Below are 11,299 nucleotides of genomic sequence, written 5' to 3' on the forward strand. Positions count from 1 at the left end.
TGTCAGCCATTTAACATGTACATACATACATAGTTACAAGTTGTATACAATTAGGATTGTCGTAAAAGCGGCAAAAATCATCGATACACGAACAAAAGAATATCTTAATACTTTTCATTTCATGACTTAAACTATGCTTGGAAGAATATGCTTTATTGTAAGTGGAGTGTAATTGCAATGCCAAAATTATAAGTTTAAATTGATTTATGTATGTTAGATCGCATACACAGATGGTTACCGAAAAATGCACAAGTTTCATTTCTGTAAGTATGATCTATGGTCAAAACGGGGGAAATAACAAAACCACGTGTGCGGTATGCGATAGTTTTTAGTGCGTTAAATTTCTCGTTTCTCGTGAAGCGAAGAAAACGAGTTGACAGCGGAGTCGAGGAGAGAAAATAGAATGTCACGACGTCCAGAACATTTGGCTCCTCCCGATGTGGTAAGAATTCTGTATTCATTATTTTGTAACTCTTCGATACAGTATAATTCTTTTCATAGTTCTACAATGAATCCGAAGCTCGCAAGTACACACAAAGGTAAATCATTTATTTATTCGTGCTTGTTAATTTCTTATACTTTCCTTTAATAGATGTAGATGCCAATTAATATGTATTTATAATCGTACAGTTCTCGAATGATAGAAATTCAAGAGCAAATGTGCAAACGTGCTATAGAGCTACTTTTGTTGCCGGAAAACATAAGTTTCTTACTTCTTGATATTGGATGCGGTTCAGGTATAAGCGGTAGTGTTATCGAGGAACATGGACATACATGGGTCGGAATTGACATATCCACAGCAATGTTAGGTTAGTATCTACTTGTCAAACATATTTTAATTTGTTTGTATCTGTTATATTTTTTGACCGTCTTGTCTTGTTTAACTGTCTTTTGGTATTACATATCGACAGGCGTAGCATTGGAAAGAGAAGTGGAGGGTGATTTAATTATAGGAGATATGGGACAGGGAATGCCATTTAAACCAGGATGTTTCGACGGAGCGATCAGTATCTCTGCTTTACAATGGTTATGCAATGCTGATAAAAAATCGCATCGACCATCGAAGCGTATATTTCAATTTTTTTCCACGTTGTACTCGTGCCTTTCGAGGTCTGCCAGAGCTGTATTTCAATTTTACCCTGAAAACAACGAACAAATCGAATTAGTTACCACGCAAGCTACAAAAGCAGGTTTCTACGGCGGTGTGGTCGTCGACTTTCCCAACAGCACCAAAGCAAAAAAATTCTTTCTAGTTTTAATGACCGGTGGACCCGTCGCGCTTCCACAAGCTTTAGGTGTAAACGATGCCGATACCGTTATATCTTATGCAGCCAGAAGGTTAATGTTTGCATTAATTTCCAAAATCTATAATAAACTTTTAATGATTTTAAGCAGAATATTAATGTTCTCCTCATACTTTTTAGAGAACAGATCAAGAAAGCCAGAGGTAAACCATTAAAAAAGAGCAGAGATTGGATCGCCGAGAAAAAGGAAAGGCGACGAAGACAGGGAAGGAACGTTCCGGAAGATTCAAAGTACACCGGAAGGAGAAGATGCGGTCGATTTTGATGTTTTACCTACCACATATTTCTTCTACGATGCATTTTATCGCATTTGTATTTTCGAAGCTGTTCAGATGTGTACATACATATTATGTATTTGTTTTTATGAATAATCTTGTACAACGAAAACATGGATAAATTTGCAATAGCTATTTGAAACTTCTGTTCCAGAAGTTTGAAGATCCAAGCAAACGCGTATCCGTGCGAACACAGAAAATTCTGCTAACTAATTTGTCTCGGTCGAAGAAGTATATAGAGGCTGAAAAATTTCATACTTTTTATTTATGTAGCTACATGTACCGGTACAATAAAATTGAATCTTTTGTAGTATTTGAGCCGACCTTAACAAATTATTCTGGCAGCAAAAATTGAGACAAGCTTCTATAAAGTCTAGGATGGACAATTTTTTCTAGTTCTTCCCTATCTAACCAACAGTGTTGTAATTTGGAAGAAATATCTCCGTTTATATATTTTGCTAGGAAGTAGAATATTTTTGCTCCATCCTTTCCCTCGAGTTGTTTCGGATATTTGTACTTATAAAAGCCAATCGGTGCGTTACCATAAAATTGTACTCCTATATTATTACCACAAAATTCTTCCACGGTTCTTCGCGCGGTCTAAGAAAAAAGAAAATAAATGGTTAGAAGATCGATGTATGAATTTGTTACAAAAATGCTATGAAAGTAAACTATATATAACAAGCCTTGCCTCTATCATAGTTTCTGTACATTTATGTACGGTTTGCGGTGGAATCCAGAAATTATCGGTCCCTATCCGTTCATTTACCAATAGTACCAACGTTTTGCCCAATTTACGATTCAACGATGTTACTTGATCATCTTCTTCGGCTTCGATAATTTAAGGAATTAACGCTTGAAGAAATTAATTGAAGAAAAATTAAATTTACCATACCATTTGTTCGCGATGCAAACTGAAATTTCATTAATTCTTCTTTGTAAGAGTCTCTGATATCTTGTAAAGTTTGAGTTTTAATTTTCTCTTTGCTTTCATCCGCAGATCCAATTTTCCATTTATGCTCTAGTTCTTGTTTCATTTGGATTTCAAAATCCGATATTAAACTATTTTCTAATTCTATCTGTTTTAATATCTCTTGATATCGTGCTTCTACATCTTCCATCGGTTTTGTAATTATTGGGTGGCGTTCTAAACAAACTGCACCGAACAAATCCCATTTTCTATCGATTTCGATACCGACTTGTGACATACCTCGAAATATAATCTTTGCCGTCGACGAAGTGGTACCTGTGTAAAATCTTTTCTTCGTTTCTTCGATCGTATTTTTATGTAGTTCTCGAATACTTGTATGACAATAAACGCTATTTGACCGACAATTTGACTGACAAATAACAAAAACCGGCGAAAGGTTACTTACCTCGAGATAAAACAACCGCATTTTTCAACGCATGGAACATTAATATTCTTTTTAACATTGTTATGTCACGTATCTCTTACAGATATAAATGACTACTGAAACGAAAGGGGAAATGTTTACGTTTCAATAAAAATTATGGTAACATAACATCAAACGGAGATGTCAGCGGTAATAAGTATATAGTTTGTTAAAATACGGTAGGCACGATTCCATACATATGTACAACATAAAACATACGAGTACACAACGCTCGATCGGATCCTACATGTATCCAAATTGTATCACCTAATACGTAAACATGCATACAACATGCATACATATATCAGTTTCGCTATACATACAAGTTTCAAATCCTCGACTAATAATATCTTGAAAATTGTAATGAAATGAGAAGACCGTAAAAATGACCGATCAACATAAGTAAATACAGGGGTATGACATTATAGTGGTATTTCGGTTTCCATAGAGGTTACGAAGATACAAAACCGAAAACTACCGGTATGCGTATATATGTACTAGATAGGTATGTGCATTCGTATAATACGTATCGGTAATTTCGTACGATTCGTATATGCGCATACGTACCACCGATACGAGTTCTGCGAGTGCTTATCCAAGCTGGAACCTTACTCTGTTGGTGAAAGTAGGAAGCAGATCGCATCCAGTTACTTACGACATGTATGTGCACACATCGTATGTACGTATTCTATACGGTCTAAGACCTAAGGTCAAGCATGAAGTATTTTACATATTACGGTGAAAGAGAACGATAAGAATTTGTTTCCGATGCATAGTAGAGCCGAGACGCGCATCGACACGCATCGACATGAGAACGTGACTTTAAAACAATTTATCGTAGCATCACAGTGAATTTAACTGCATACGATGACGTGTCCTACAGCGCACCACGTGGATGGTATTCGTGACACGTCGATTCCTTTCCTGGTCCACTTCATGGTACCATCACCAGCAAACGTTTACGGTTTATGAACGCTGACGGTGGACGGTAATCGCTATTCGGTGACAACAGGGCAGGAGGCTGAAGAACAGAGGAGCACGGGCGAAGGATACGTTTGCGTTAGCTGCGTGACTTGTCACAGGTAGATCCGTTTTTGTAAGTTTCTACGATATTATTTGGAAACCGAAGTGAGAGAGAGAGAGAGAGAGAGAGAGAGAGAGAGAGAAACGCGAACACAGAAACAAGCCCCCAAAGTGTGCTACAATTGAAACGGATCTCGATAGTTGGGGTTTGTTCGCGAGCTAAAGGAAAGAAGAATTCGATAAAATGGTGAGTGAGATATGCGAGCAATTGTTTCGAATTTGACGAATATGTTGGAAATCGATACGTATATGGTGTCGTGTTCGGTTCTCGTTTTCCGAAGCCTCCAGGCCCCAGCTCAACTTCCGTTGGACTCGCTGGTCGTTCGCCCAGTAAAGCCATAGCACCTAGAACAGGTGGTAGTGGCACCGTTAGGCAAAGAAAGACGACAACAAGTACCGCGACCAGGAGCAGAAATCCGGGCGCCGATTCCGGTGGTATGTGGAGGTTTTACACGGACGATTCGCCCGGTATCAAAGTGTAAGTATAAATTATCGTTTCGAAATAAAAAAAATATTTGGTAAATTATATTTCTCTCGTATCGTAGTACCTTGTCTCGATTGCTGCGCGAATCATCCTGTTCGTACGCATCGTATCGTTTCGATTTCTGTCTTAAATCACCGATGTTTTTACAGAGGACCGGTGCCCGTTCTCGTGATGTCTCTTCTCTTCATCGCGTCCGTATTTATGCTTCATATCTGGGGAAAATACACCAGATCTTAAAATCTAAAACGAAACACGTTTCAAGCATCATTCTTCGTATGTTACATTTCCATGTGACGGATCTCGTACAGATCGAACGTAAAATTTAACGTACGATCCCTAACAGCCGAACCGGAATCACATTTACTTTGCGTTAAACCGAATTTTGTAAAGTTTGTAAGGAGGAATCTAAGAAATAATTCTATGTATGTATAGTATACGATCGGGATAAGTTGTACTCGTTATTATTTGTAATATTACTATTAACGATATATAATGTACTATATTCCAATATATGACTTTGAAATCGATTAAAAAAAAGCGATGAGATAAATAATACAATGAATTTGATACGATCGATTCTTATCGTTTTCACTAAGATTGAAAATTCGATGAGAATAGAGTGAAAATTGCGAGCCCGTAGACACGCGGTAAATGATTTTTTACAACGACATTAAGTTGGTGAAGTAGCGTGAACTTTGTAAACACGAATTTCTATCGTATCGCATTATATATACATATCTATGTATGAAATTTCTTATCTTTCGCACATACCTAGTGGCAAAACGCTGAAACTATTCTAGAAATTTACCATTCGACGATCTAAGAATTATCCGCAGTCGGTAATTTATCCAGCAGTTTGGGCATTCGGCCGCTACGCGCGGTTTGACGTATCGTGGACCTCCCACTGTAAAGACCCCCTCCGATAAGAGTCACGAAACAAGGATAAAGCTTGAACCTAATTTTTCAGCACGGTCCACGAAATATACGAGCGTATGCGTCGTCCACGTGCGATTGCAGCGAACGTAACTAAACAAAATGGTGACACAGACGCGTCGTACTACATATATACGCATGCATGTACGTATACGTACGTATATCGACTCTTATCGGAGGGTCTCTGGACTGTTCCGAACCTACCGTGGACCTAGTTCTATCGTTCCTACGCTCCCAATCGTTTCCAACTCTGTTCCAGAATCTTACCAGAAGTAATGCACCACTCGCCGCAAATGGCGCTATTTAAAAATGTTTATGTTCGTACGTATAAACAAACTTGTCCGTGCAATACGGATGCAGGAGAGAATTTCCCAAACATTTCTATAACCTCGAAATATTCTTTTAATCCTGAAAAATCGTTAGAATTTATTCTATATCCTACAGTTTGTCCAAGACGGAGCACGCGAACGATAAGAAACGCGAAAGGAGAACTTGGTTCGACGAACGATGCGCGGAAGAAAATCAAGGATAATCTTTATTCGTTTTCACCTTTGTCTCAGAAAATTCTCCGACGCTAAAATATCTGGAGGATAAATATTATTTCATTCCTCTTGGCAATACGCGCATCGCGCGCATACTGTGTATCGATCCCACGGGCAGTGTTGCTCGTACAGCGTCCTCCTATGCGTCCCCATATTTATTGGCGGGAATTTTCAAACCTCTGAAACGTGGATCGGTTACAATTATTCTTACATATTCGTCGACGTTGCTTTTACCACATTACAAAGGTACTATATTACATTTCGTTGCAATTATTTCGTTCTAAATCGTATCGATCATCGATAGATGTCGTCGATGGTGTTGTAAGAAATTCGTTAATAAATACAGGGTGTTTCATATAAGGTGTATCGAACGTTGCTATCGATGAGTTTGGCTCGGTGTGCAAGCATGAGAAGCACAGCCGTGGATATGTACCAGCCGGAAGGGGCGAGTGGAAGAGAGAGAGAGAGAGAGAGAGAGAGAGAGAGAGAGAGAGAGGGAGGGAGGGAGGGAGGGAGGGAGGATGGCGTTAGGGTGTGCGTGCCGCGAGTGCCGTGCGCGTCTGTATTCGATGCGCTTACAGTTCGACCGTCGACTCGCAGGAGGCACGTGATCATGGGTTCCTCATTTTAGACTCGACGGTCGACATCGACGTTGAATATTCCTTCGTTTCGTACAGTTTCGTAGTCCTGCCGTCGGCTGCCGCCGGGTCGAAGCGGAACGTCGAGCGTATTCGCCCGATTCCAGTCGTTTCGGTCGTCGCTACGATGAGACTCCTCTCTCTCGAGGTAACCCCTGTCAACCGCCGTCGACGATGCACCCTCGCATCGGTTCGGTTCGAGGCTCGACGCCTTCGCGAGTCAACGAATGTTGGCAAGTTCCGTGTCGACGGTGGCTCGAGACGCGACGATCGATTCGTTCGTATCTCGTTGCGAGGCTTCGACAAAGTTTGACACCGTCGCCGACGAACCCTTCTTATGCAGCTTTCGTTTTCGGCAGGCGAAGCTGGCGCACGGATCGCGCGACGGTCGTACAGCTTTCGACCGATCGTTCGCCATCGTCCTCGAGTACGTTTCGCTGGAAACCTCGAGACGTTCGTTCGCGTCGTCGACCACCGTTTTCGAATCGACTCGAATCGAATCGAATCGAATCGGGACCGTTGTACAGTGATCGTGCGATGCAAAAGTTTCGAATAGTCAGATTCAAGGAACGGTGAGTACGTACCGCCTCGGCGCTCGTCAGCGTCGACGAAAGTGTTGTACGCGGAGTCGGTTGTCGCGACACGGACGTTGTCGCAGAGACTTCGCGGAGCAATCGTAAAGTTCCGAGTAAAGGTAAAACGTTGTATTCGTCGACTTTTGTTCGATCGCGAGAACGACAACGAATCGAACCGCATTGCGACGACAGAGAGTCGAGAAAGGTGTTGCTCGAGCAGCGCTCGAAATCGAGGTGCAACGTGCCAAAATCCTGTTCGCGTTTCATATTCGATATTTCACGCGCTCGTCGTGGACGATCGACCGAGGTTCGATTTCCATTTTCTATAAATACACGCGTTGGAAATGCCGAACGAGCAGCATCGTCGACGTACGCGTCGGAGAACGATCGATCGATAAACGATAAATGTCGAGGCAGGGAAGCTCGAGGCGCGGATACGAGATAAAATGGAATCGAAAAGATGTAGCGCGTACGCGAGGTACGGTCGAGTTTTCTCGTCGACGCGCGTTCGAACGATCTCCTCGGGTCCGATCGAGATCGCAGCGGTTCGTGCAAGGAATACGAATATACGAGTCGCGAATTACGCGCGAAGAGAAATAACGAATCGCTGGCAAATTTTAGATTCGAGAATAGTTCGTCCGACGGAGGGGAGGACGATCGAAGTGGATCGATGGCGATCGATATTTTGGACGAGGACCACTTCGCGGTGAGCGCGATCGTCACCGTCGGTATGCAAATTATTTTCTTTACGATCGCGACGACCTTCCAGCTGGACAAACTGACGGATTTCGCCGGCGGCACCAACTTCATCATCCTCGCCCTTCTCACGTTCTTTCTCGGCCAAGTGGGCAAGGTACTCTCTCTCTCTCTCTCTCTCTCTCTCTCTCTCTCTCTCTCTCTCTCTCTCCGATTATACATAGATCTCGTGCGCGCGCGTATAAATCGCGGACTCGTTCCAGACTCGCGCGCCAGACACCTTCCGATTTCTCAATAAATGTTGCTTTTCTCCGTAGACCTACGACAGCCGACAACTCATGGTCACCGTGTTCGTTTGTTTATGGGGTCTCCGTTTGTCCTGTTATCTGCTTTATCGTATCATCAAGATTGGTCGCGACAAAAGATTCGAAGATCGTCGCAGCAACGTGATTCGTTTCGCGGTATTTTGGACGTTCCAGGTGATTAAATCTCCTCTTCCCAAATTCCGTCCATTTTTGCTTCCGAGGGACGATCGGGGAGGATTTGCCATAAACGTTGCCCAACGATGAAATTGTAACGCGGCGCGTACCAGCGCGTACAGCGAAAAGCTACGGATATTGGGAAAAACTGTTCCACGTATCCGTACTCGTGTACAGGTATACACGAGTATACGGGTATACGGGTACACGCAGGATAACCGAAACACGATCGTTCGATTGCAGGCGGTATGGGTGTACATCGTCAGTTTACCCGTGATCGTGATGAATTCGCCGCGGCACAAGATTCCCCCGGCTCCGAAAACGATGACATCTTTGGACAGCGCGGGCACGGGCTTGTTCGTCACCGGTTTATTGGTCGAAACTTACGCGGACTTGCAAAAGTTCTCCTTCAAGCAGGATCCGGTGAACAATGGGAAATGGTGCAACGACGGTAAACGAACGACGGCTCGTAACGAAGTCCGACCGATGCGACGCGTACGTACGGTGCTCTCGAACGCGCGTTTCCGTTGTTTGCCGTAGGTCTTTGGCGGATGTCCAGACATCCGAATTACTTCGGAGAGATAATGGTTTGGTGGGGCATCTTCGTGATATCGTTGAACGTGATCGAAGGCGCGGAATGGGTGGCGATAGCTTCTCCGATCTTCACCACGTTCATTATTCTATTCCTGTCCGGGATGCCTCTGCTGGAAAGGGCTTCGGACGAGAGATATCGCGAGTAAGTAAACTCCCTTCCAATATCGACGATATCGACGATATCGACGAAAGCCGTCTGACCACGACGCATTTTCTAAATTGCAGCAACGCCGAGTACCGTTACTACAAGCAGTCGACGTCGCCGCTGATACCGATACCACCGTCGATCTACGTCGAAGTGCCACAATTTCTGAAATTTCTTTTCTGCTGCGAATTCCCGCTGTACGATTCGTTGGACGTGAAACCACGCGCGGCCGTGACCGAGTCGACCTCGATAAGCCTCGCCGCGTCCACGTAGCTATAGCCACACGTCGGACATCGAAATTCCGAGTCCGGCGTGCATTCGAGTACCACGGCTACGGCCAGTACAGCCTTCTGAAACTTTGTGTTTTTTCTTTTCGTCTCTTCTCTTCCCTTCCCTTCCCTTCCCTTCCCTTCTCTCCTCTTCTCTTCTCTTCTCTTCTCTTCTCTTCTCTTCTCTTCTCTTCTCTTCTCTTCCCTCGCTATGAGGAAATGTCGAATCGTTCGCTCGATCCTCTCGTTGTTATTGATTAAGACTCGAACGTTTAGCGTTCTTTCCGACCGCGCGGGCTGCGAGTTACTCGATTCTACGAAACGAGCGTCGAATCGACCGCGAAGATGGTCAAAGGTCGAGTTCCGATTCGAAAACCTAGTCGAAAACCTAGTCGAAAAGCTAGTCGAAAAGCTAGTCGAAAAGCTAGCCAAAAGATTCGATCGTACCTACGAACGCGTTTAGGAAGCGTACGAAAAGCGTATCGAAAATCGGAAAGATTGCTACGGAAAGTTGAATCGTAATTACACTACCTCGAGTACGATGCTCTCGAACCGGAAGCGAGTTCATCGTAGTATTTAGACGAATAGTCGATACAAATTGCCCAAGTATATGTGTACATACGCGATATTTTTAGAAACTACCGAAACTCTATAGTTTGCGCTACAGTTTTAAGGAGAAAATTCGATATATTTTTTTTCTATCCTTAAATTATACATATTTTTATGGGTAGGATATAAAATTCGGTTCGAACGAAAGTAAAGCGTATACAGAGAACGCTCTCGCGATCGGCGATTCGTTGGTTTAACGATTGAAAATATTTTCTGACCGGTAGGGACCATGTAACTTAGAGTCGGAGGCGGTCCTAGGTACGAGACGCTGCAACACTTTTATACGTGTACCCACAGATCCGGCTTTCGATCCGATTTCGAAGACCTGCCAGCAAATTTCGAGACTATTTTCAGGAGAAAATGTTAAGGTTGTTTGTACTTTCACGCGCGCGCGCGCGCGCGCGCTCGCTCGCTCGCTCGCGTAGATTCTACAAATCTACATACAACCGGAGCTGGAATCGATATTTTTCAGAAATATGGCACACCAGCCACGCGCGTGGCCCGTCGAAATCGAAACGATCCAATAATGGTCGAACGTCTCTCGGTGTATCTGTACGCATAGTTTATCGTTTACGCAGCGTATCCGCGTACGTGTACGGGCACATGCGCATGCACGTATATGCGCACACATGTATACGCGTATACGCTAGTTTGTATCGAGTCCGCTCTCCTCGCGGCTCTCGTGTCTCCACACGCATTTGGTATTTGTACCAACACCGAACAAGCATTAAATTATAGCAATGTAAAACATATCCCGGTTCGAAGTAGATCGTCGTCGAAACGATTTCAGTACTAATCTACGAGTTGACAAATATTAACGGCTGTACTCTTCCGAGTTAAACGCAACAAGAGAGAGTTCTTAATTTTGTATCCGATCAAAAAGGATCTCGATCTACTCGATCTACTCGATCTACTCGATCTACTCGATCTACTCCACGATTACCGAGTTCAAAGTTTTCGAAAGGGTACAGTTCTAATTAAAAAGTACGCCAAATTAGAGAAGTAAATTGTTGTATCGCGAACACGATTCGTTCGCTGGTCCTTTCGAACGATCGTTGTTACGCGAATATTCAGATTTTAGATAATAAACGACAATTTGTCCATCCATCGTTTCATTTCACCTTCGTATCCGTCTCCTTGTCCGTATTCGTATTCGCATTCGCATTCGCATCCGCGATACCTACCTTCGAAAACGAAGTCGCGGGTCGACGAACGCGTTTAGAATTCGATCGCGGTACGTACGCGTAACGATACCTGAAAAAATACGATCTAGAAATTT

The 11,299-nt window shown here is 43.3% G+C and overlaps 4 protein-coding genes and 1 long non-coding RNA gene across 20 annotated transcripts; 3 read left to right on the top strand and 2 right to left on the bottom strand.

The window, feature by feature from the left end:
- The first annotated feature begins 8 nt into the window (after positions 1-8).
- Positions 9-1,892, top strand: LOC117218042 (18S rRNA (guanine-N(7))-methyltransferase). The gene is made up of 6 exons (XM_076525077.1): positions 9-263; positions 361-442; positions 502-539; positions 631-809; positions 912-1,338; positions 1,425-1,892. Exons 1-6 carry the CDS (start codon positions 211-213, stop codon positions 1,567-1,569), a joined length of 924 nt encoding a protein of 307 aa, XP_076381192.1. The 5' UTR covers positions 9-210; the 3' UTR covers positions 1,570-1,892.
- mRpL46 (mitochondrial ribosomal protein L46) lies at positions 1,588-3,705 on the bottom strand. Of its 5 annotated transcripts, none has more exons than XM_076525460.1 (5): positions 2,956-3,511; positions 2,475-2,825; positions 2,271-2,410; positions 1,904-2,179; positions 1,588-1,821 (listed from the first exon to the last, which is right to left on the bottom strand). In XM_076525460.1, exons 1-4 carry the CDS (start codon positions 3,011-3,013, stop codon positions 1,913-1,915), a joined length of 816 nt encoding a protein of 271 aa, XP_076381575.1. In that variant the 5' UTR covers positions 3,014-3,511; the 3' UTR covers positions 1,588-1,821; positions 1,904-1,912. The 5 variants fall into 5 exon arrangements, with proteins under 5 accessions (XP_076381575.1, XP_033321963.2, XP_033321961.2 ...); XM_033466072.2 differs by lacking the exon at positions 1,588-1,821 and adding an exon at positions 3,541-3,705 and having other exon boundaries at positions 1,826-2,179; positions 2,956-3,047; XM_033466070.2 differs by lacking the exon at positions 1,588-1,821 and adding an exon at positions 3,541-3,705 and having other exon boundaries at positions 1,826-2,179; positions 2,956-3,050.
- Positions 3,706-3,923: 218 nt separating this feature from the next.
- Sec61beta (Sec61 translocon subunit beta) lies at positions 3,924-5,116 on the top strand. Its single transcript, XM_033466073.2, has 3 exons — positions 3,924-4,243; positions 4,338-4,534; positions 4,690-5,116. Exons 1-3 carry the CDS (start codon positions 4,241-4,243, stop codon positions 4,775-4,777), a joined length of 288 nt encoding a protein of 95 aa, XP_033321964.1. The 5' UTR covers positions 3,924-4,240; the 3' UTR covers positions 4,778-5,116.
- Positions 5,117-5,990: 874 nt separating this feature from the next.
- On the bottom strand, positions 5,991-6,730 carry LOC143260634 (uncharacterized). Its single transcript, XR_013034910.1, has 2 exons — positions 6,595-6,730; positions 5,991-6,194 (listed from the first exon to the last, which is right to left on the bottom strand). It is a non-coding gene; the product is annotated as an uncharacterized LOC143260634 (long non-coding RNA).
- A 150-nt stretch (positions 6,731-6,880) lies between these two features.
- On the top strand, positions 6,881-11,123 carry LOC117218040 (uncharacterized). Of its 12 annotated transcripts, none has more exons than XM_033466057.2 (7): positions 6,881-7,080; positions 7,850-7,934; positions 7,998-8,081; positions 8,242-8,403; positions 8,647-8,854; positions 8,944-9,139; positions 9,223-11,123. In XM_033466057.2, exons 1-7 carry the CDS (start codon positions 6,881-6,883, stop codon positions 9,413-9,415), a joined length of 1,128 nt encoding a protein of 375 aa, XP_033321948.2. In that variant the 3' UTR covers positions 9,416-11,123. The 12 variants fall into 12 exon arrangements, with proteins under 12 accessions (XP_033321948.2, XP_076380350.1, XP_033321954.2 ...); XM_076524261.1 differs by lacking the exon at positions 6,881-7,080 and adding an exon at positions 7,087-7,225; XM_076524389.1 differs by lacking the exon at positions 6,881-7,080 and adding an exon at positions 7,217-7,347.
- Positions 11,124-11,299: the final 176 nt, after the last annotated feature.

This window comes from Megalopta genalis, chromosome 1 (assembly GCF_051020955.1).
Source record: "Megalopta genalis isolate 19385.01 chromosome 1, iyMegGena1_principal, whole genome shotgun sequence".
Lineage (NCBI taxonomy): Eukaryota > Metazoa > Arthropoda > Insecta > Hymenoptera > Halictidae > Megalopta > Megalopta genalis.